Source organism: Protopterus annectens, chromosome 4.part1, assembly GCF_019279795.1.
Source record: "Protopterus annectens isolate FY-2018-M chromosome 4.part1, PAN1.0, whole genome shotgun sequence".
NCBI lineage: Eukaryota > Metazoa > Chordata > Ceratodontiformes > Protopteridae > Protopterus > Protopterus annectens.
In genome coordinates this window covers 443564166-443586897 of record NC_056734.1, presented here as the reverse complement: position 1 = coordinate 443586897, position 22732 = coordinate 443564166, and the positions used below count along the sequence as shown (strand labels likewise).

Genomic DNA, 22732 nt, shown 5'->3' with positions numbered 1-22732 from the left:
ATGGGTCTAATGAGCGATGAGTAGAGGGGAACAATGACCTCTTTTTTCTGGATGAGAAACCTTTTCTGATGAAGTGTGCCACGTAGAAGGATTTCTTGACTGCTGTGGTGATGTGATTATCAAAGGAGAGACTGCTGCCCACCTGTGTCCCAAGGTCTCATCACACTTTCGGTGTTAAATATACTACCGCCTATGTTGTAGTTCATAGGTACAGAGTTTTTACAAAAGGGAATGACAATGCACTTTTTGGCATTGAGCTTGAGGCCATGGCTTTGACACCAGGCATCTGTCTCAGTGAGGCCCTTTTGTAGGATGTCCACATCATTAGGAGTTTTGATTATGGCTCCTAGTTTGCAGTCATCTGTAAAGTTTGTTAGCCAAAGACCTTCTGTATTAGCCTGTACTTCAGAGAAGTAGATACCAAACAGGAGAGGACCCAGGACTGTACCCTGTGGTACTACACTTGTCACTGGTCTGAAGTCGGATTTGGAGTCTGCTACTTTCACAGTGTGGGTTCTGTCAGTGAGCCAGTTGGCAACCCATCTTGTGACATAGGGATTTATAACTAGTTTAGTGAGTTTATCTATAATTCCAGAGTGGGGGATGGTGTCGAAAGCCTTGGCAAGATCTAGATAGGCTTTGTGACCCACCTTACCCTCGTCTACGGCTTTGGTGACTGCTTCAAAGAAGTCTGTCAGGTTTAGGAGACATGATCTGCCTTTTACAAACCTGAACTGGGTGGGGTCCAGAGTTTGGGATTACCAATGTCTTTGTTTATAAGCTCCATGATGATACGTTCCATGGCCTTGCAGACCAGGCTCGTCAGGCTAATGGGGCGGTAGTTCCTGGGGTCCGTGGTGGTTCCCCCCTTGTGGAGTGGAGTAACTGTCGCTGTGCGCCATTCAGCAGGCACAAAGCCTGAGGTGAGGCTATGATTGAACATGGTACTTAGGTGGGGTGCCAGTTTGTTCTGTAGTTCATGTAGAACACAGTCTGGGATGTTGTCTGGTCCCATGGATGCTGTGTTCTTGGCTTTGGAGAGTGTGGTTTTTACCTGTGCAGCTGTGATTACAGGAACTTTGCATTCTTCCGGTACACAGATGGGCTCTTTCGGGGGTGAGAGGGGAGTAAAGTTAGCACTGAACCTATCTGCCAAGATGTTGGCAATATCAGTTGGGTCTGTATATTTAGTGCCATTGTGCTGTAACTCAGAGCAGATCTGAGTGTTGCCATTGAGATTCTTGACATAGCTGTAGAATGCCTTGTGGTTGTCTTTAGAATCATTGGCGATTTTGTTTTCGTAACTAGCTTTGGAGGATTTTATCAGGGATCGCAGCTTCTTACTGAGGCTGATCAGGGAGCTCCTCCACTCATGGGATTTTACTCTCTTTTGCAACAGTTTCTTCCTTCTGTTGTATAGTTTGTTTATGGCAGGGGACCACCAGATTGGCTTCCTTTTTTTGGAGGATAGCGTCTTGGTTCTGTTTGGGATAGCACGATCCATGCACTCGTGTAAGTGCTTAAAAAGTACAACTGTGTAGGATTCAGTAGTCGTAACTGTATTGTTCATCTGCATGGGTGTCATGAAGTTCACCACTTCTGTCTTAAGAAGCATGAAGTTGGCTTTGGAGAAATTTTTTACCATGGTTTCTTAATGGGGGGTGGGAGCAGGATGTGGATATCTAGGGTAAATAGCTTATGGTCGGATTGGACCAATGAGGTGTTGACTTCAGGCGTGGAACACCTGTCACTCGTGTTGGTCATGAGTAGATCTAGGATATTGTCCCCCTGGTGGGGGTGTGGATAAATTGATCCAGGGCATTGGAGTTTATGAATTCCAGAAAGCGTTGAGTGAAGGAGTTGGTACATAAGTAGTTTTCCCAGTTAATGGTGGGGTAGTTTAAATCGTCCATTATTAGGGTGTTTGGTTATACCCTAATATTTTCCAGTACATCAAGAAAAGAGGAATGGGAATCCTGGGGCATGGTGGGGGATCTGTAGCAAGCTACAATTTGGATTGCAATTTTGCCCAGAGTTAGTTGCACTTGGATAACCTTGGAGGAGGTGTGGCTATCCTTAATGAATATGAACACACCTCCGCCTTTGGTGTTCCGTTCCAGATTACATGGCCGAAAATTGTGGTATGAGTTATAGCCTGGTAGTGCAGGGGTGCTCTCTGGAGCCTTGAACCAGGTCTCAGTCACTGCACAGATATCAATGTTCTCCATTTTAAGGAGTGCCTCGAGTGAGTGCATTTTGGGATTTAGACTTCTAACATTGAGTAGCATCACCCTCAGTTTTTGCTTGCCTGTTCCTGTTACGGTGGTGAACTTTTCATTTGAACCTTGCCTAAAAAAAGGCACTATAGGGGCAGCAAGAACCTTAGCCAGTATCCGGAATCCCAGTGGTGACAGGTGCAGGCCATCTCTGGCAATGCATCGTGGTCTGTCGACCATGTCATCCCAGGCAGACAGATACTGGATCTCTTTAGAATTACACCAAAAGCTTAGCCAATTGTTGAAGTCAATCATTTTGTCCTTGTACTGCAGTATCATTCTGGGTGATGGCAGAATGCTACTCAGGGCTAGGGTCATACCTGCCTGGGCTACAAGATCGGAGTGCTATTTCATGTCTCTTTTCATGTAGTCCAGGGAGGTACATCTCAGGTCATTCACACCAACATGGACAATGACAGAGTCATATTTGTACTTGTTGTGGAGTGACCTGAGTGCATGGGTTATGTGGCAGATCCTTGCACCCGACAGGCAGCTGACAGTAGCCTTCTCCTTGTTTAGCCTGGTTAGTGAGACATCAGTGTGCCTGACTATAGAGTCACCTATGACTAGTGTGTTGGGTACATTGTTTTGCCTTATTGGCTGTGGTTGAGTGGCACACTGAGTCTGTGGCCTATGTGTCATTTGGGTTGTGTTGGGGGGTGAAGGTTGCTTGCATTTTTACTTTGGAGGTCTCTGTTGCTTGAGCAGATTATTATTGAGAGCCTCTGCAAATGTTTTTGTGTTTCTATGTGTGTATTTTGGTGGTGTAGATTTAGTAAGGCTATGTGATGAGTGTGGTGTGGTGCAAGTGTTTAAAGTGTTTACCTACTCCTCTTGACTGTCAAGTTCAGTCTTGGTTAGAGAGAGCTATATCTCCAGTTTGGCTAGATAAGTGCATCTTTCACAGGTTGTAGTGTTGGGTGGTAGGAGGAGAGAGTTGTCTGTGTACATGAGGCAATTTCTACATTGCTCCAAGATGCCCAGATTCATCAGATAGACAGGAGAGAACACTGGGAGCTAACCCTTGGACATGCCTGAATAAAAAAATATTTTCCTCTAGATAAGTGAGGAAAGTGAGTACAAGAGCTGTTTTTCTCTAAGCAAATGAGGAAAGTAAGAACCCAAACTGTTTTCCTCTAGGTAACGAGGAAGGTTGAGTGCTGTAGTAATTAGGTTATTTAGTGCTCAGAAGTCTGAACAAGTGCTGATCATGAATAAGCAAATTCAAGTGCTAAAACTAAGAATCTGTATCTGGACTAAACTGGTTACAGGAAAGGGGGGAAACAAGTGCAAATGCGGGCTTTTAAATCAGAAAGTTGAGCGAGATGGAAAAACTGCCCAAACGGCCAATGACTACAATTTCTGGGCCAGAAGCACTCCTTATGTGGTAGATAGGTTGCCTAGTGCTTACTACTCCGACTGATAAACTAGAAGGCTTCCCTCCAACACAGAAAACTTGGAGGGCTCAGAAGCTTACATACAGTCCTGGATACAGTAAATCTGAATCTGGACTACACTAGTTATAGGAAAGGTAGGAAATAGGCTTAGATTTTTTTTTTTTTTTTTTTTTTTTTTTTGGGAAGAAACATACTCTGCTTTTGTTCAGTATTTAAAACCATCTGATATAAACTGTTAAGAGTAAATACAATTTCTCATTTGCTGTTACTTTAACATTCCTTTAATAATGCAGCAGACACCAGGGTTGGTAATTACTTCTTGGCTTGATGGTTAACTGCAGCTTGTATATTCTCTTTATAGTGTAATTTCTTTCCTCCACACATACACACATGATGGGTGTATTGAAATTTATCAAAACACCCAAACACTGATATTTATAAAGTCAACCACAAAACATCGATTTTGCAAACATTGACATGCATACCTCTCAACTGCCCAGATTTTTCCCTCATACTTTTGGTCTGTTCCTCATAAAATTTATGTTTTTCTGGCAAATCATTGAGGATCGAAGTTACTAAATAATGGCAAACATGTGAGTTTCAGTCTTCATATCCTTCATAAAAATACATAATAATGCAAAACTTGTTATGCTAGCAATTTTGTCAGTTTATTGGTGCAATATTTAAAATATGTACCTGTTTTTAGGCATTTGTCCCCCAATTATTTGTGTGTCTGTCCAGATTTCTTGCTCTGAGAGATTGAGAGGTATGTTGACATGCTACTACTGTGTGATAAGCAACAATTTTTGCATATGCAAGACGTGTTTTGGCAGAGTATAAGTTTCCCTGCACCCCCTGCTAATTATATATACTAAGTATCACACAATATTGGGGATAGTGCATATTCCTCTACCCCGAATATTATATGATCCCACATACCTGTTGACCATTTGTTTATTTGATCACATTTTGTTGATTAAAGAGATGTTGACAAATGATAGAGTTGACAATATTAAGTGGACCTGTGTGTGTGTGTGTTTATATATATATATATATATATATATATATATATATATATATATATATATCTATATATGTAAATATACAGAGAGAGAGCGAGAGAGAGAATGTACTTAAAAATATCAAACCACCAAAACATCAAACTTAAAAATGTTGATTCCAAAAAATTGAAAGTTAAAATACCAAACAACAAAAAAGCAACTAATGCTTTTTGCAGGTGGTAAGCTCCCTTGTATCCCCCCACCCCCTTCTAACTGTATATACCAACTCTGAGATTGCATAACAGTAGGGTAAGGGCAAATCACCACTCCCAGCTGTTCTGTGACTTCCCACACACTACTCCTGGTAGAGATGATCATATTATTCTTCAATCAAGTCTGCTGGCATTATAGACTTTCGATATTACTGACAATTTAAAGTGCTTCCATATATGTTTATACCCGCGGTAGTGGTGCTGTGGTAGTGTTGTCGCCTCACAGCAAGACATTGTCCTATTCGATTCTCAGCTAGAGCGTCTTCTGTGTGGAGGCATGTGTGAATGGGCATACCTTCGTTGAAGGCTGTGCGTCAGGGCTGGTAACTCGGCATGTAAAAATCCACTACCAAACATTAGCGGACCGGAGTTCTGCTGTGGCGACCCCTAACCGGGATAAGCCGAAAGACACAACAATATATATATATATATATATATATATATATATATATATATATATATATATATATATATATGGACACACACACACAAACACACAAGTAAAGTATGTGTGTGCATTTATGTGTGTGTCCATTGATATGCGTTTGCATTTATTCTTACCCTTGTAGCCCAGGGCATGACTAGAAAGAGTCCACTAATAATATACTTACCAAGCTATTAAGCAAATGCATATATATATTTTTCTTTTTCTAAGACTCATATTCCCCTTTAAGCAGTATAATGTTTTACAAAAAAATCAATAAATAATACATGATTCTCTTCATGTTCTGCATCAGTTTACCCTTTTTCCATTTGGTAATCTTAATCCTAGCTTCTGTCTAATAAACCTATTCTTCTTAAGTTCTCCTTAAAAAGTTTTAACCCTGAAACTGTTGTACTCCCATCTAACCCTTTCTGCTAGAAATTCATGAATCAGTACATTGGCCTTATTCCCTTACAAACAGCCATTCTTCTCCGTTTCCTACTCATTTCTTCTCTGTAGGGCCTTTTCTTTTTGTTTATCTCTTGTAGCATTCTTATGTATTTGAACAGGTTTTAATCAATCCCTTACTATATTTTTAGTCTCAGTCTTACTTGCTATACCTCAGTTCATTGTCTTTGCCCCGTATACCTTACAGTAAACGTTTTGCTCTGTTCCCTGTTTATTTCATGTTATAACAAATGTAAATTTAATCTTTATCTCAATGATAACTGTTTTTGTTCCATTTACTTAATTCACCTACAACTGATATGTTGTCTGCTACTAAACTATTGATGAATTCTGCCTTCTCTTGCTTATAACAATCCCCTGCTGTCACTTATTTATTCAGGACAGGATTTATGGCAGGTAAATATGATGAAATATATCCCATTAAGATTAATTTACAAAATATATAGCTCTGTCCAACAGCTATTAGTACTGGAGGCTTGGGAAGTGTGGGATCCTGATATGCATATCTGAAATTCTTCCTTCATCTCTCTGCAGAATGCATTAGCAATCTGTCAGTTCAGTTTATGTTGCTATATTACTGCAGCTGTCCCTTGCAAGTCTTCCCAATCTATCAGTTTATAATCCTATGGTGGAGGTTCATTCGATATATGCAAATGGCTCTTTAAGGCCATATACAACACACACACACACACACACACACACACACACACACACGCACACACACACTCTGTCACACACAATATGGAATAAAATGAGTAATTACTGTAGAATTCTGGCCTCCTTTTCTATATCACTGAACCCCACCATCCCAGTTCGTCCCCCATCTACCTTCAGAGGTCATCATACCAGTAGTGGCATTACTGTCAAGCAGGGGTAACCTGTTTGTGACATCAGGTTATCCACCAGCTCTAACCAGATACCAATTTTCTTTCCAGATGATGCCAGCAGTAGCACCACCCCCCAAGTTTTGCATATATGATATCTACAGAAGCAAAGGAGAATTTTGGTCCCTTTCTCAGACCAACTTGGGACATGACCCTTGGCGTTAACAGAGTGAATTTGTTTATGACTGGTTCAAATGGGAATAAAGATATAAATATGAAATTGAGATTTCAAGAATGTGAAGCACATCTCATGGGATGTGACATCACCCTGTATGGCCCGTTACACCTCCTGAGGCAAAACAAAACATGAGCCTTCCCAAACAGTTGATGCATGAAACCATATCACTCCATTAGGCTGATGACAGTGGGAAATAGATATGCTCATCCACATGTGCCAAAACTATATTGAAGAACTGCTGCAGTATCCTTGAGACATAAACCCGTGAGATACCCAGTGTCTTCCCAGTCTGCCTCTGAAAGGTCAGCATGACAAGTATAGTGAGATTTATACATACCTAGATATCCACAGGTATAGTGAGAACTATACATACCAAAGTATTCACAGATATAGTGAGAACCATACATAACGAAGTATCCACAGGTATAGTGAGAACCATACATACAGGTATCCACAGGTATAGTGAGAGCTATACATTACCTAGGTAACCACTTGTATAGTCAGAACTGTACATAACTAGGTGTCCACAGGTATAGTGAGAACCATACATACCTAAGTATCCACAGGTATAGTGAGAACCATACATACAGGTATCCACAGGTATAGTGAGAACCATACACACGTAGGTATCCATGGGTATAGTGAGAACTATACATACCCAAGTATCTATAGCAAGGCCACTCATTCCCACAGTTCCTGTTTGTGGATATACAGTTTCAACAAACCCCTTATTATGTCTTGTCCCCTCTAACTCTGTCCACTAACAACTACTCAGCAAAGTTAAGGTGAGTTATTCTTTCTCCTACGCCGATGAGTGGCATTTCATGCACTGGATTTCAGTGTGACTGAAATGAGCAACTCAAAACAGGAAGTAGCTGGCATGCAGCAGTGAAATCAAACATCTTTGTGGATTGCAAAGTGGATGGAAAAAGCAAAGATTCACTTTTCATAACCCATCTGCACACGGTGCCTATTTGCATCAGAAAAGCAACTATTAATTGCAGAGGAATCACTCATTTGCAGTAGTAAGTCACAGATTTTTCACACATTCCTCATTTGCATTTAATTATTCTATTATTTGTATAAGACTTTCTCACTCATATTCTAATTAGCTTTTGCAAAGCTTGTGTCTCTGAACTGCTCGACCTACACAGATTCACTGTGCTTAAGCGTAATGACTATGAATGCCACCCAAAATATCCAGCAGAGTTTACATTGAGTATATGGATCCAACTTTATGCAAAAGTCACTTTGTACCATTAGATCAAAAATGATTTTAGTGAAAGATTCAATGTGTGTGAGTAAATGCAGACTGATGTGTTTTATCAGAGTGAATAGATGTGCCACATTCACCTACACTGATTGATTGGATGTGGTGCATGTTTTTCAGAGATGCCAGTCAGTGAAATAATGGAATTTCTGCTTTTGTCCACTACTGTGCAATCTCAAAGTTGTTATACATCAGCAGCACAGAATGTGTGTGTGTGTGTGTGTGTGTGTGTGTGTGTGTGTGTGTGTGTGTGTGTGTGTGTGTGTGTGTGTGTGTGTGTGTGTGTTGGGGGGGGGGGGTACAGGGATTGACCGCCTACAAAAAGGATGTTTTAGGTATTTTACTTTGCTTTAAAGGTTTCATTGGTTTGACAAAACATCTTGCTTTCAAGGTTTTATGTTTCAGTATATAATTTCTCAGTGTAATCTGCATCAAAGAATCAATATAGATCCTTCCATTTTATATAAATATTAAAAAATTATAGTTTGAAAATGTCTCTGCTAGCTGATTAAGAGCTGAGCTCCTTTGGAAGGCTATTACTAACATTACTAAGTGACAGTTGCTTTCTGTGCTTGACTGGTACTAGTACAACTGGTGACAATAGTTCAAAAAGTTGTATGCTTACTCATCTTGTTTCTCCATAGTGTTGCAGGGATCTTTCATATGTATCCCATCTCTGGCTGTGCTAAAATTTGTGATTTTCTGTGAAATGGTGATATGAAGAGCACTTGGCCACAAAATTAGTGGATCATACTAGACTAACTGCCATTCTGGGCCACTTTAAACCTAGCCAGTTACCTCATGTAAGAGTCAAACCTAGCATCTTGTATCTGTAAAATAAACTACTTAACCACTGTGTCAACCTCCCTCATTTACCAGTTGAGATGAGAGGCCATAGTATATGTGTCCTCATTATTGTAAGAGACAGCTCCTAACATAAATGTTAGGCATCTCCTCTTTTCCAATGAACCTCTTCCCATTCTATCAAAGGAAGTTGACTCAGTGCCATAAACTTTAGTATTAAAAATCTTACAGCCTTGGGATACCAGTGTAATCATAGTGAGGTATAAACAGATGTGGCTAAGTGATCAAAACATAAGTGTTAAAATGAAAGCAGTTACAACATACACATTCCATGTAAGAAGGCAAACGCCACAGAGTTAGTTTTATTCCTATTTTATTCAACACATTTATGACCTCCATGATTATGACTGAATTAGTCTGAACTGAAAACTTCACTACTGTTGTTATGGTGATATCCCTGGCTACCTCTAAGAGTGATCAAACTTCCCTACAAAACTGTTTGGATTGGTTGTATATGTGGACTAAAAATAATGGCATCAAATTTAATATCAAAAATGACATATTATGCATCTTTGAACGACAAATCCTTTATATGCATATGCAATCAATAATGACCATTTGCAAGCTTGTATATAGTATAAAGACTTGGGAATTAGTGTTGAGACAGCTTACAATTTTCTATAAATACCACCCTAATTGTTAGAAAATGTTTCTGTGGTATAACGATACTATTGTCGACTGTTCAAGACACCAGAATGTGATGGTTCTGTTGTATAAATCCATGATTAACTTAACTTGCATACAAAAATAATGCCCTATCTGTGCCACAAATAACTCGAGTTTGATTAGAGTCTTAGGTACTTGGCACAGGTTGGAAGGGTGTGCGTGCTTATCCTGGTGGGGTGGGGAGGGTCCCACTTGATCTATGCTGACTTGACATACCTGATCTCTGCATGAGAGCACAGAAAGAGTGAATACCCAGGGTCTAGTGCAAGCACTACATAAGTATGGTCACCCAAGCCACAGACTTTTACCCTTGATTGCCACAAGCAGGGAGCTTGATACAAATTGTTAGCGAGGCATAGTCAGTCCATATTGTGATGTAGCTGCCCACATGACCATCCAGAAGGATATATGTTATATATTATTATCTGATTGCAGAATCTGTGTACAAATGACTACAAGTCTGTCTTGTATGAGAAAATATCAGTTTTTGAGTCATCATGAGACACTGTAAATCAAGGTATTTTACTAGCTAATAGATTTGAGATGGTTAATGTTATTCAGAAGTACTCTGTACTTAGCCACATGCCAGTATTGTAACTTTACAGCAAACTATAAATGATTGCTTAAATTAAAATAAGCACAATATGTTTTGTTATAAAAATGTTTCTGTAATTGTCTTATTTTCCTTTTTTGTTGTAGCTTATTAAGGCTGTAAGTCAACTAATAGCAGATGCAGGGATTGGAGGTTCTCGGTTCCAGCATTCTCTGACTATTATAAATAATTTTGCAAATGGAGATGTACATATGAAAGTAAGTAACATTGTTTCACATTGTCCTTCCTTTTTTATCCACTGAATGATATGTGCATGAGTTTCTACTAATGCTGTACATTTGCAAAATGAGGCCAGCAAAAAAAAACAAAACAAAAAAAAAAACAAATATATATTTTATGGGGGATTAATCTACCAGACTGCTAAGTACAGAAGTTAAAACAATTATCACTCAAAAGGAGAAGAGAAAAACAGTAAGGGGGCATAAATTACACAAAATGCTCCTGGGCATGCTCCTGGGCATGGGGAGAAGATGGCAGAAACTGACTATTAACAGGAAAGTGGGGATGGAAAAGCAACGGTGAGAGGTATTAGAATGCTCCAAGAGTGAAATCATATCAAGAGCAAGAAGAGGATGAACCCAAAGCGAAACCAAAGGGGTTATGCTAGGAAATGAAGCAGACAGCCACCGATGAGCTACGGTGCACCATACATCAGGATAGTGCATGAATGCAATATCATGTACGGAATTAATGCAGTTAAAAAATGTGAAGGGAAAATGGAATGATCCAAGCAGGCAGTGATATTTAGGAGGGTATGTGTTGATAACAGTGTGCCTTTCCACTGTTTCAGTTCAATACAAAGCAGTTGTCTGAAGTGTCTTTAAATATCAAAAAGTGTCATCCTTTTGCTTGCTCTGATGGAGTATAAGAACAAAGCCTTAACTATGGCCCAGCTGGCCTGGGTTCAATTAGCTGCTCAGGCCACTGATGGAATGGTAGAAGGAATGGGTGTGCCTCTCCTCGGGGGGGGGGGGTGCTAGCTGGTGGCACTCACTAAAAAGGAGGCATGGTCCAATGAGGGAAGTTGTCCTTGGACACAACCAGAAGGCATTGGGAGTTAGGAAAAAGAAAAATGGGTGGTGTATATAAAATTAAAAAAAAAATTGAGGGAAGCTCAGATGGTTGAGCAACCCAGGCACACTTAACATCCATTACTGCCTCCAGTCTCACTGGGCATGTGTGAGGGGGTTAGGAGGATGCTGGTAGACCAGGCATGGATGTGGGGCACTGGGGGTCAGAGCCGGTATCAATGAGGTCTAAAAAAGAAGCAATATCTTTGAAAATAATCATTTGTCCCTGTAAATACTGTAGCTCTTACAAATTGCTGAAGGCTACTGTATTTCTTGATTTTCACACTTTTCTCAAAATGCTTAGTTATGGTGGTGTATCCAGAATTCTTTAAAAGTGTATACATATTCCTAGGTCCCCAAGAACATCTATTGTAACAATGTCCAGCAACTGCAGAGGACTGAGGGGAATTTATACTGTTGTCACTTAACAAAGGACAGGATATGTGAAACTCAGTGAATGACAGTGAGTAGTATAACCTTAGTGATAGGAAATGTCATAAACAAAGGTATTGAAGAAAGAAAAGGAAGGTGGAAGACAGCAAATTCTAGTACATGGCCAGCAGGGATGCACGTGCAATGAGGCCAAAGATACAAATGGATCTATTAATCCAAACCCTCCTTTCTTTCTGTGATTATAAGAAATCCTTTCTTAATATGATTGAGCCTCAGTACCCATATCACACAAAAATGTTCTCTACCAGTTCATTGTTTTACCCATTTGGAACATGTGTAGGTTCAGGTATAGGTATTTCGAACATGTATGCTCCTCTCATGTATGTTAATTTACCTGTTAATACTGGATTTCTTAAATGTACTTTGTTTCTACTTATTGACTTGTCTTCTATAAATGTTATATATATAATATCTAAATGTAAAGTAGATTTTTCTGCAAAATACACCCATAACTTGATTATATTTCCATAACCCTTGTGTTTTCCCTTAGACAATTTTAATTCTGCATAGCTTAAATATCATTTTAGTACTTTTATAACTTTCATTTCCCATAATCTTGTGTTTATTAATATAACAATGTAATCAGCATAACTCAAAACTTGACCATTGTATCCACAAGCAAGTACAATTTACATTGTCAATGATATCATATTACAAATTCTGTATTTATTTTGTTTTCACTTTTTCATAAACTAATACAATTTGCAGCTAGACATACCATTTATGTCGATATACATAAGCCTGTTAATATTTATAGCCTGAAACTGCACAAATGTGGTTACCAATGTTTGCAGGGATTGTATACAGTTGTGTACATTGTAAGTAATCTATGCATGTAGTATTTTCTAGGAGGAGGAGTGGGAAGGACTAGGCAATACAGGATGGAGGCTTTAATAAAATGAAGATAACAGGAGAGCGTGAGTTGGTTAGAAGAGGAATAAGGAGCACACAAGAGATAGGTTAAGAACTATAAATGTATAGAAAATATATAGGCATAAGGGACACACAAGTGATAGCTTAAGAGCTATAAATATATATAAATGATATCTTAAGGAGTATGTACTGTTTAACAATGTGTACCAAAAGTAAATAGAAAGTAACATAATGTTAAGTTCTTAGAACAGGTTTGTCCTCTCTTTCATGTCTGTGTGTATGTATACCATTTATACTCTGAATGTCCTTTCTGTTATGCCATCCTTGGTCACTAAAGTGTTGCAAAGTATTTTGGTTTCAATATTACTGGAAAATACAATGGTTCCAGGACATTCTTGTTTTCTTATACTCCCTAGCATCTCCCTTCCACAAATTCTTTGAAACCGGAGTTGTTTATTTGTCAAGTTTCTTATATCTAATAAACATACTGTATCATACATTAGTTTCTTTCACGATTCATACATAACTAGCTTTCTTAAATCACTCTTGGTGCCATTTGCCTTTACAGAGAAAATGGAAAAATTACCCTTTTATCATTTTTAATCCACGGGGTTAAGCCTCTTTGTAAATTAGAAAGACAAATGTTTGAATACTTATGCTGTCGAAATATAAAAAAATGTGTACTTTCTTTTATCGAAGCAATGGGTGTAATGAGCAGTTGGAATGTTAGCACGCGGTCGCAAAGATCGCACTGCTGTCGCTGATGTGGGTACAACCTTCACTTTTTCTGACAATACATTTCAACTTCACAATATGAAAAAAAGGAATAATGGCACTTTTCCAGAGGCCGTATCCCATTCGCATTCTAAAAGACAAACTCCTTTAGTTTTACAGGACACTGGCGAAGGTAACAGTTTTACAGGGACATCAGTGGGTAATCTCCCAGTGAAGTACCTCGCAGGATGCGCAGTAGCAAAGCCCGCCCCAGACACGCCTCCTAGACTCACAATGTCATGTAATTGTCATAAAACTAAGTAGCAAAGCCTGCCTCCTAGCAACCGTGACAGCTGTCTGCTGTCACATTTCAACAGCATTTGTTCAGTTATGTGTCTTTAAAATATACAGTTGGAAAAATAAGAAAGCGCTCCGGTTTTAGACCCTTTGCCATGAGTTTTATTTCTCAAAGGATGCGATACATGAAATTATGTGAGTAATAAAGGGCGCAAATTGTCCAGGATGAAGCCCAGGTCCCCGAGAACCTTAACTAAAGCAGGGTGTTAAATGGCATAAGTATTGATTCTAAGGCATTAAAACAAAGGGTACAAACGGGGACCCATGCTAATATCAAACTTTATATAATCAGAAGATGTGGTGTCTTAGATAAACAGCGCATAAATGAAATGCCAGCCTAAAGAAAACGAGCAGCAGACGCATAAGTTCTAGAGGACAGAAAGAGGCAGATATAACCTTACTTTTTATTTATCTCGAAGGCATCTTATGTTCTGAATTTTAACTACAGTTAAGTTACTGTGTCTCTAGAACTGAGACAACTTTTCAGCACTGAACATCATAAGTAATTTGACGACCCACAGGGAACGTTTGAAACATTCTGTTTTCAAATGATTTTTCATTTCATTTTCAAAACATTTATTTTCTGTGTCGCTACCCTGGAAATTCTAGCATAGACGCTCTATCTACATTTTGAGAGGTATCCTGTTTCCTGTTATTTGTGTTTAATTTAGCACCCTCTTGTGTTTGTACATCTTTTATTACAGTGCAGACTGTGCTTGTGTGTCTATAACTAGACTAGATCTTTAGGTCTGAGCTCCGCGCTCACTGTCAGTCAAATGTGCCAATCAATTTGGACACGCCCAAAGCTGCGCAGCACCGCCCGCGAGGTACTTCACTGGGAGATTACCCATCAGTGAAGGTAACATGTTTTTTCATAAACCAGGTAATTTAATTGCGAGGAGTTTGTGACCCTTGACTCCTTCTCAATAACACCCTCCCAGAGTTCAAGCTAAGTGCCTAAATCTGTTGTACTCTCTTTCTCTGATAACACAAGGAAGAGAATAGCAAGCGCAAAACACATACGTAGCATTTTGTGTTTGTAATTTCACTTACAAAGGTGGAAGGTCTTGAAGTCATATCGAACCGACCTGTTACATTATACAGTTTGTCTCCGTATACTTGCGTGGTATGGTTTCACTGTGGGTGGTTATCCTAATGCTATTTTTAATGATCCCAGTGTTGATAATAACAAGTACTACTTTCCAATTACTATTTTACAATATATTTGTACCTCGCATATTTAATGCTACTGGCAACAGTGCTAATATCATGGTGCCTGGTAAAGTCCGGAGGCAGGAGCATTAACAACATTAGGTACATTTGCTGTTATAAATTTCCTGATAAATTAAGTGCACAAATCATCTTCCTTTATATAACAGAGAAAACCTTATTTTATGGATCATTGCGACCACGTGCTAGCATTCAGACTGCTCATTACACCTGTTGCCCCAATAACAGAAAAGTACCAAAAAATGTAATACTATTTATCTTACTCCATTGAAATGTAAAAAACAAAATACTTTCTGAACATTACCTCATGGCCGCGATATAGTCATCATATCACATCAGAAATCCTGTTGCTCCTCTTTTCTTAAAAACACGGCGTGAATATTCAGCAGAATGTTATTCATTTTCATTAGTTTAACATTTCTTTTGGTGATGTATAGTAAAGAGGTTTGGAAAATAAAAAGGTAAACTTCTTGTCATGTTTCTTACAATAGTAGCTTTATCGAAAGTGCTGAGAGACTGGTAGTTACTTGGCATATACCAACTTATGGTACATTAAAGAGATACAGCACAATACCAACAAATATAATTCTTACTTTCATTCATTTTAAACTAAATCTAGTCATCTGCATTGGGTAGCAAATGGTGCAGGGTGTTTTTAATACTAATATAAGTGACAACCTTTGTATTTTATATGATAGATAGTAAGTTTGATCTTAGCAAATAGATTAATAAGTGGTTAGGAATAAACAGATTTCAATTTAATTAGTTTCCCCAGTTTAATTCATTAAAATAAGGAGTAAATCTACAGATTTTTGATGACCAATAGAACGGGGGGGGGGGTGAGAACTATGTGGAGTCAAATAACCCATGGTATCATTTCAACCTATAAATGTGTTTCATTGGTTAACAACTACATACAGATGTGAGTACTTTTTTTTCTTCTTGAATAAATGTACTTCTTGAAGATATGTTTACTTCACTTGAAATAAGTTTTTAGCCATCAACATGCATTATACTGTTCTTTTTTCTCAGTGATTTTATTAGGTAATTGCACATATACATACCAGTACAAATAAAATGATTGCAAATATATGATCCAGTACAACCATACATCAAAAAGGGAAAAAAGACACAGAAAGCAAAGCAGCTTCACCTAGACAGAGCTCTTCCCACCTCTTTTTGCTCATGTATCACTCCACCAGGACAATTTTCACCACCGCCGATGTGAGCAAGTAGAATAATAATCTGCTCTTATTCCAGCTCTTTAATTTACATTTTTCAATCCCTATCCAATATGTTAATCACTCACCATGCAAAATTATCAGTTCCCAGATCTGTTTGTTGTCTCCCCAATCATTTCCTACACCAGTCTTTGCATTAACCTTTTGTTCTTCACCGTGTACACAGACATAATCTCTGTCACCTCTGCCTCCTACCTCAGTACCACAACCCTTGTGGATAGTCTGTCCATTCTTCTTGTTCCCAACTGTTTCCTGCCCTGACCACCTGCAAAATTTAGCCTATGATTATCCCATTGCTTCTTTCTCCATCCCACTGTACATTTACACCAGCTACCCCAAATATCACCTGTTAAGTATCTTCCAGTGGCTCTCTGTTTCCAATTGCCTATTGTCTGCTTTTTCATCCTGCATGCAATTAACTCTTTAGTCCCTCCTGCTCACTGTATTTTAGCATTCATTGCTTAGTGCAGTGTTCTAACTATGATAATAGACTTTTGGACCAAAACATCTTTCTAGGAAAGAGAGTTTCTCCACAACAACATTATAAAATGAACAACAGTGTGCCTGATAGAAAATGTCTTTAGAGTTGTCACAGAAACGTTGTGTGTGCAGGAAGATAGAAATGAATAGACTGCAAGAATGAAAGTATACACAGCAGAGTTCTAGGTCTTGAAAGTACCATACACAACTGTTTCCAATGGATTTCATGTGGATTGTCAACAGGCAGTACTACAACTGTGATCAGAGTTAAGGTACACGTACAAAATCTAAGGCAGATGTGAAGTGAGCAGAGATAAAGTGATAAACTGAGGGAGCAGAGCTATGCTTTGTGAGATCAGTGGCAAATAAACCAGAAAATATGAGGCAAACCCATTTAGTGCAACAGTTGTTTATGGGGCATTTTTGACATAAAGGAGAGCAAAGGCAGCGTGAACAGATGCCAGTTCATATGTTACACGAATAAGAAAGGCATACAAAATATATAAATTAGGGAAAAAATAGTATAAGAAGAGGTAGGTCATGAAACAAGTAGTACTAGTTTTGTGTACTAATTTTTAGAGATGGTTATGAACATCCTAGGTTCACAACAATTTGTAGTTAAATTGCAGTAACAACTATAGCAAAAGTACACTGTAAAGGTTCTAGAGTAGTGCAGGAACTTTGGGTCCACAGACAACATAATGGCTATAAATTCCAGGCCAGGTAAACAAAAAGTAAAAACAAAAATAGAAAAAGAACTGATATTTATGTTAGAAGTGCATGCATCAAGAAACCTAAATTAGATGTGCAGTATTGTACTAACTTATACTAGTTACTTACAGAACATTAACAAGTACCAAAGTGTTACTGCTTGTAACCCATTTGTGCTGTATAAAATGATAATAATGTATTACAATATAATACATTTCGTGGTTGAAAATGAAAAGCAGCTCATACCTTTCATCTAGTCATTAATTTATTATATTTTTTATTCATATTCATTCTCCAGTGCCACCTTTATCCTTTTCTTCATACACACACACACTCACACACACACGTTGTAAATTGCAGGATGACTAACTCACCTACAGCATGGTGGAGGAAATGGGGTCACTCAAAAAAACATGCCACTGACATGCATATTCTGCACAGATGGAATCCCATGAGACAACTGAATTGGAGAACCAAGTGCTGTGAGGCAGCAATGCTAACCTCCCTAAACCATTTAGTATTAGTATGTAGATATGAAAATAATATCTTGAACTATTAAGGTAAACAGCTGAAGGAAGCAGTGATGCAATAAGTATGTCATTTTCTTAATGTGCATACTTATGCAATGCATTTGTGACTGTATAATGATTTAAGTTACATAAATAAGATCTTTCTAAAGATAATTCTTCCTGTCCTTTTCTTAATTTCCCCAAAGAATACTCTTTTTCCTGTGGAGGTTAAAGATTTAACTAAACGAATTCGAACAGTTCTGATGGCTACAGCGCAGATGAAGGAGCATGAGAAGGACCCAGAAATGCTTGTTGATCTACAATACAGTCTAGCAAATTCATATGCCAGTACGCCAGAGTTACGCAGGACGTGGCTTGAAAGTATGGCAAAAATCCATGTTCGAAATGGTGATCTCTCTGAGGTAAAGTATCAACCAAGATATGTCTTATTGTTGCACAAAAACACAGTGAATATTACAGAAGGAAGTGTGTAAACAAATCATTGATGTTATGCTAGTTTCTTAGAATTGCAAATGGATCAGCCCGGATTTTCCAGTCAGTTCAGATCTACTTTTATTCAGAGACAGAATGAAATATCTTTTTTCTCAAATACTTATTTTCTAGTAGTGCAGTAAACCCTCAGAAAAAATTTGAAATGATGTTAGCTCAGTATTTGTATCAGCAGATGAGTTTGACCATGGCCAGCTGACTGCAGTAAATGAGCTTTGGTTATAACTTATTAATAAGAGAAAAAATGATTAATATTCAGAAAATATGGTTGCCACTCTCAGATGGCAGTTCTGGTATACCTGCTCAGATAAGTTCATGTTACCTTCTTGTAGCGCAGGGGACTCAATGTGGTATTATGAAGAAACAATGACTTCTTGAGCACTGGTGAGTAGAACGGATGAAAAACAAATATCCAAACCACAGAAGGGTGAAAAAATCAACTTTAATTGCTTTTTGCAGATGGGGGAAGCCCTTGATTTTGCAGCACACACACACACACACACACACACACACACACACACACGCACACACACACACACACACACACACACACACACACACACACGCGCGCGTGCGCGCGCGCGCACACACACACGCACACACATACACCATGAACTTAAATATGTATACAAATTCTGTGATTGTTCCAACTTGAAGAAGGAGAAACCTCCCAAAACAAGTGAGTTATTGAGAGCAAACATTTAGAAACCACACTGTCAATTATTTCTTATTTAAAACAGCATTCAGCATTATGAGTTTCATCTTTTTTTTCCTTTTGCTACTGGCTCTTGAGCAATTTCACATCAAGCAACTATAGAGGAGCTATTCTCAATATCCCAAGAAAAGAAGTTGTAGCCAGAATGATACAAGAGCTGATGAAAAAGAACAGACTTCCCATACATGTCAAACAGAGCACCTCGCTGACCCTGTTCAAGAGAAATCTTGATGAGTGGATGGAAAATAGAAAATTCACCCCGGGGATAACTCCAGTGGCTCTACTCAACAGATGCACTGGGAACTAAGGTCGGGTGGCACGATGCCAGGGTAATCCTATGGTTAGGCTTGTAAAGGCTCCAGGGCCATTAACCTATTACACACCTATGAAGAAAAGGTCTGCAATGAATTCAGTATGGTTAATGCAGAGATAAAATCATGTGGAATTTTAATGTATGGATTTGGGGATGATTATTGTGGGTGTGGAGACTTCTCCCAGTCTGATTTATTTTGGTTGAATTTAATAAGTTCAGCAAGGCTGAATCTATCTTCAGCAGAGACATGGGAAAAAAGTTTTACTGACTATACTAATAAACAGTACAATTTATTTTACATTAAAATCATATATTTACAATTCACAAATGAATAATATATTATATACACACATTGGTATGTATATTTCATTTGATGAAAATATGTTACAGTTTAGTACAAACTCTGTGGAATAAGATATAACATTTTTAGCTGTAGCACTTGTAATGTAACCCAGCAGTATTTTTAAATGGGAAAGCATCTGAATGGTGCAGTTTGATAACATGGAATCAGGTGACAGCATATATGAAAAGCAGTATACGCAGGCAGAGACTTAGTAAGCACCAGCTGTTGTCAGCAACAGGCCTGCACACGTTATGTCATCACATTGTTTAATGTTCTGAGGGGGGAATTAGAACAGGCCAAGTATTAGTTTGATTAGTAAGTGCTGTATAGTACAAGGTGGCAGGTTGGGAGGAGGATTGATTTATTTATAAGGAGCAATGTCGTTTGTTACCAGATGTATTGTTTAACAGTCTCATGAAAAGCCAGGGTGTTTATATTTCAGTGATTTGAGTGTAGATATAATTTAGTAAGAGATGTAGCTGTTTATACATATATATATATATATATATATATATATATATATATATATATATATATATATATATATCTATATGAGTCCCCTACAGATGATCGAAATCCCAAAAAGTCGACTGTCATATGGCCGAAACCATATGATAGACTTTTGGAATTTCGAACGTTCGGAACGGACATCTTCATATAATGAGGAATGGGAAGATTTCCATCTTCCGCAATGTAGTGCGAGCTCAGAGTTGGTGTATTTAAATAGCAGGAGTTGTGGGGGGCACAGCCCCAGACAGGGGTTGCAGGAAGGCTTGCCCCCCTGCTAGCAATGTGTAGGTAAGTTTTTGCTTTGTGTTTTTTTTAAACGATCTTCGAAATTCCATAAGTCGATCATATGGTCTCAGCCATAGGAAAGTCGGCTTTTTGGGATTTCGATCAGCTATAGTAGACCTATATATGTATGTGTGTATATATATATATATATATATATATATATATATATATATATATATATATATGTATGTATGTAGAAACACACATGCAAACACACACACACATATACACATATATATATATATGTATATATATATATATATATATATATATATATATATATATATGTATATATATATATATATATATATATATATATATATATATATATTAGCAGTAGAACTAGCCACCCAGCAGTGTCAAAATTTTTGATTGTCACTGTTGAAGTGACACCCCATCCCAATGTGCAGAAATAGGAAAATGGAGTTTGCCTCAGTTTGGTTGACTACTATAAATGTCAACAGCTTTCCTGCCTGTCCAATTTGGTCAGCAGGAAAGTTGTTGACAGTGGAGCAAGATCACTATAATACAGGGACTGGGGATGTTGCCCTTTCCCCTGAGTATTGTATAATATTGCAGCTGGTATATATGGTTAGTAGGGAGGTGCTGGAGGATTGCCCTCCTCCAAAAACATTGATTTTTAATTATTGCATGCTCCGAGATTATGTCTCTGAGTATGCACTGTGTGTACTTGATTGTTTTTTCATTTTTTTTTTGGTGTACATTTTTCATGTTGACTGTATGCAGTCTCAGTCTACTTAGCTGAATCAATATTATATATGCGTGGGGGGGGGGTGCATTCATGTGCATATTATATCTATTTGTTCGTCTTCTGAAGTAGAGCGGCAATCTCCATAGATTTTTCTCAGTCTCTAGAAAAAGTAAATACAGACCAGAAATAGCTGCAACCAAGAAACTGCATTAGAGGGGAAATGGGCCCAGTTATTAATTGTTACACTCATGTTAAGGTTAACCAAAAATGCAGCCTATCTCAACATAACACTACATGATTAAAATAAGACAAAAAAATCAACTGAGACTTTTGCAGTGATTAAAACTTACTTCAGAGCTAAGCCACTCACAAGACAGCCATTTCATACAAGTCCGTGGAAGCTATCTCAAGGCCTATTAAATAGACAGCTTACAAAGTTACCACACCCATTCAAAATAAAAATTATGAGTACAAACTGCAGGAAAATACAGTTAAATCCAATATGTCAGCATCTGGCTTTGTCATGAAAGGCATTTCCTAAAACAGCAATGCAATATATTTTATGTATTCATAAATCAGACTCACATATATTCCATATACACATATATTTACTCCAACAGTAAACACCAGATAAAGAGTGTGGTAAAAGCATGCATCCATGTAGACATTTTAGATTTCTTTTGTATATTTGCATTCTGGTTGCATTGTTACTGATATCTCTACACTCTTGGTGATTTACCAACCGAGTACTTTCAACCTTGTTGCACCTCCAAAGCTACTTAAACTCCCCCCAAATCACCTAGTTTTACCATACTTACTAAAAACGAAAGTAGAATTTCAGGCACTGGGCAAAAAGAACCCAAGCATATATATAACCAAATACTTTAGAACACCTAAAATCCCCAAACTCAAATCTACAATCTACGCTTATATAAAAAAGTGAATTACATAAATGAATAAAACACAGACTGCGCTGCTATTCATGTCCATCTAAGAAAGGAACTTCACATCATGTACTCATAAAATGCACACACACACACACACACACTCACACACTCACGTAGCACCCTCAAAAAATACTCTGCACCCATATCAACTCCACCAGAAATTAAATACATGTATATTAAATAAATGTGTTAATAATAAAATAATCAAGCAGTCAGACATCTTTATGGACTTTTAAGCTAATACTAAATAAAGCATTTAGATTCGATTTTGTATCCAGTGAAGCACATTTAAACTATTGCATTTACCTTACCATTTAAATCAAGTTCATGTGTATGTCCAATGTTTTTTTAAGTTGGTTTTCTAAATAAATAAAAGCATTTCAGACATACTCATATCATAAAAGGTAGTGTCCAGAACCACAACGGATCCTCCTTTATTGGCTTGA

General features: G+C 38.0%; 1 protein-coding gene across 7 annotated transcripts in view; it reads left to right on the top strand.

Moving 5' to 3' along the window:
* Positions 1-22732, top strand: part of DOCK10 (dedicator of cytokinesis 10) — a 2344342-nt gene that overhangs the window by 1983958 nt on the left and 337652 nt on the right. For all 7 annotated transcript variants that reach the window (XM_044070265.1, XM_044070268.1, XM_044070269.1 and 4 more), the window contains 2 exons: positions 10400-10510; positions 18158-18373. In XM_044070265.1, the coding sequence (XP_043926200.1) occupies positions 10400-10510; positions 18158-18373 (327 nt within the window). The remainder of the gene's footprint in view (positions 1-10399; positions 10511-18157; positions 18374-22732) is intronic.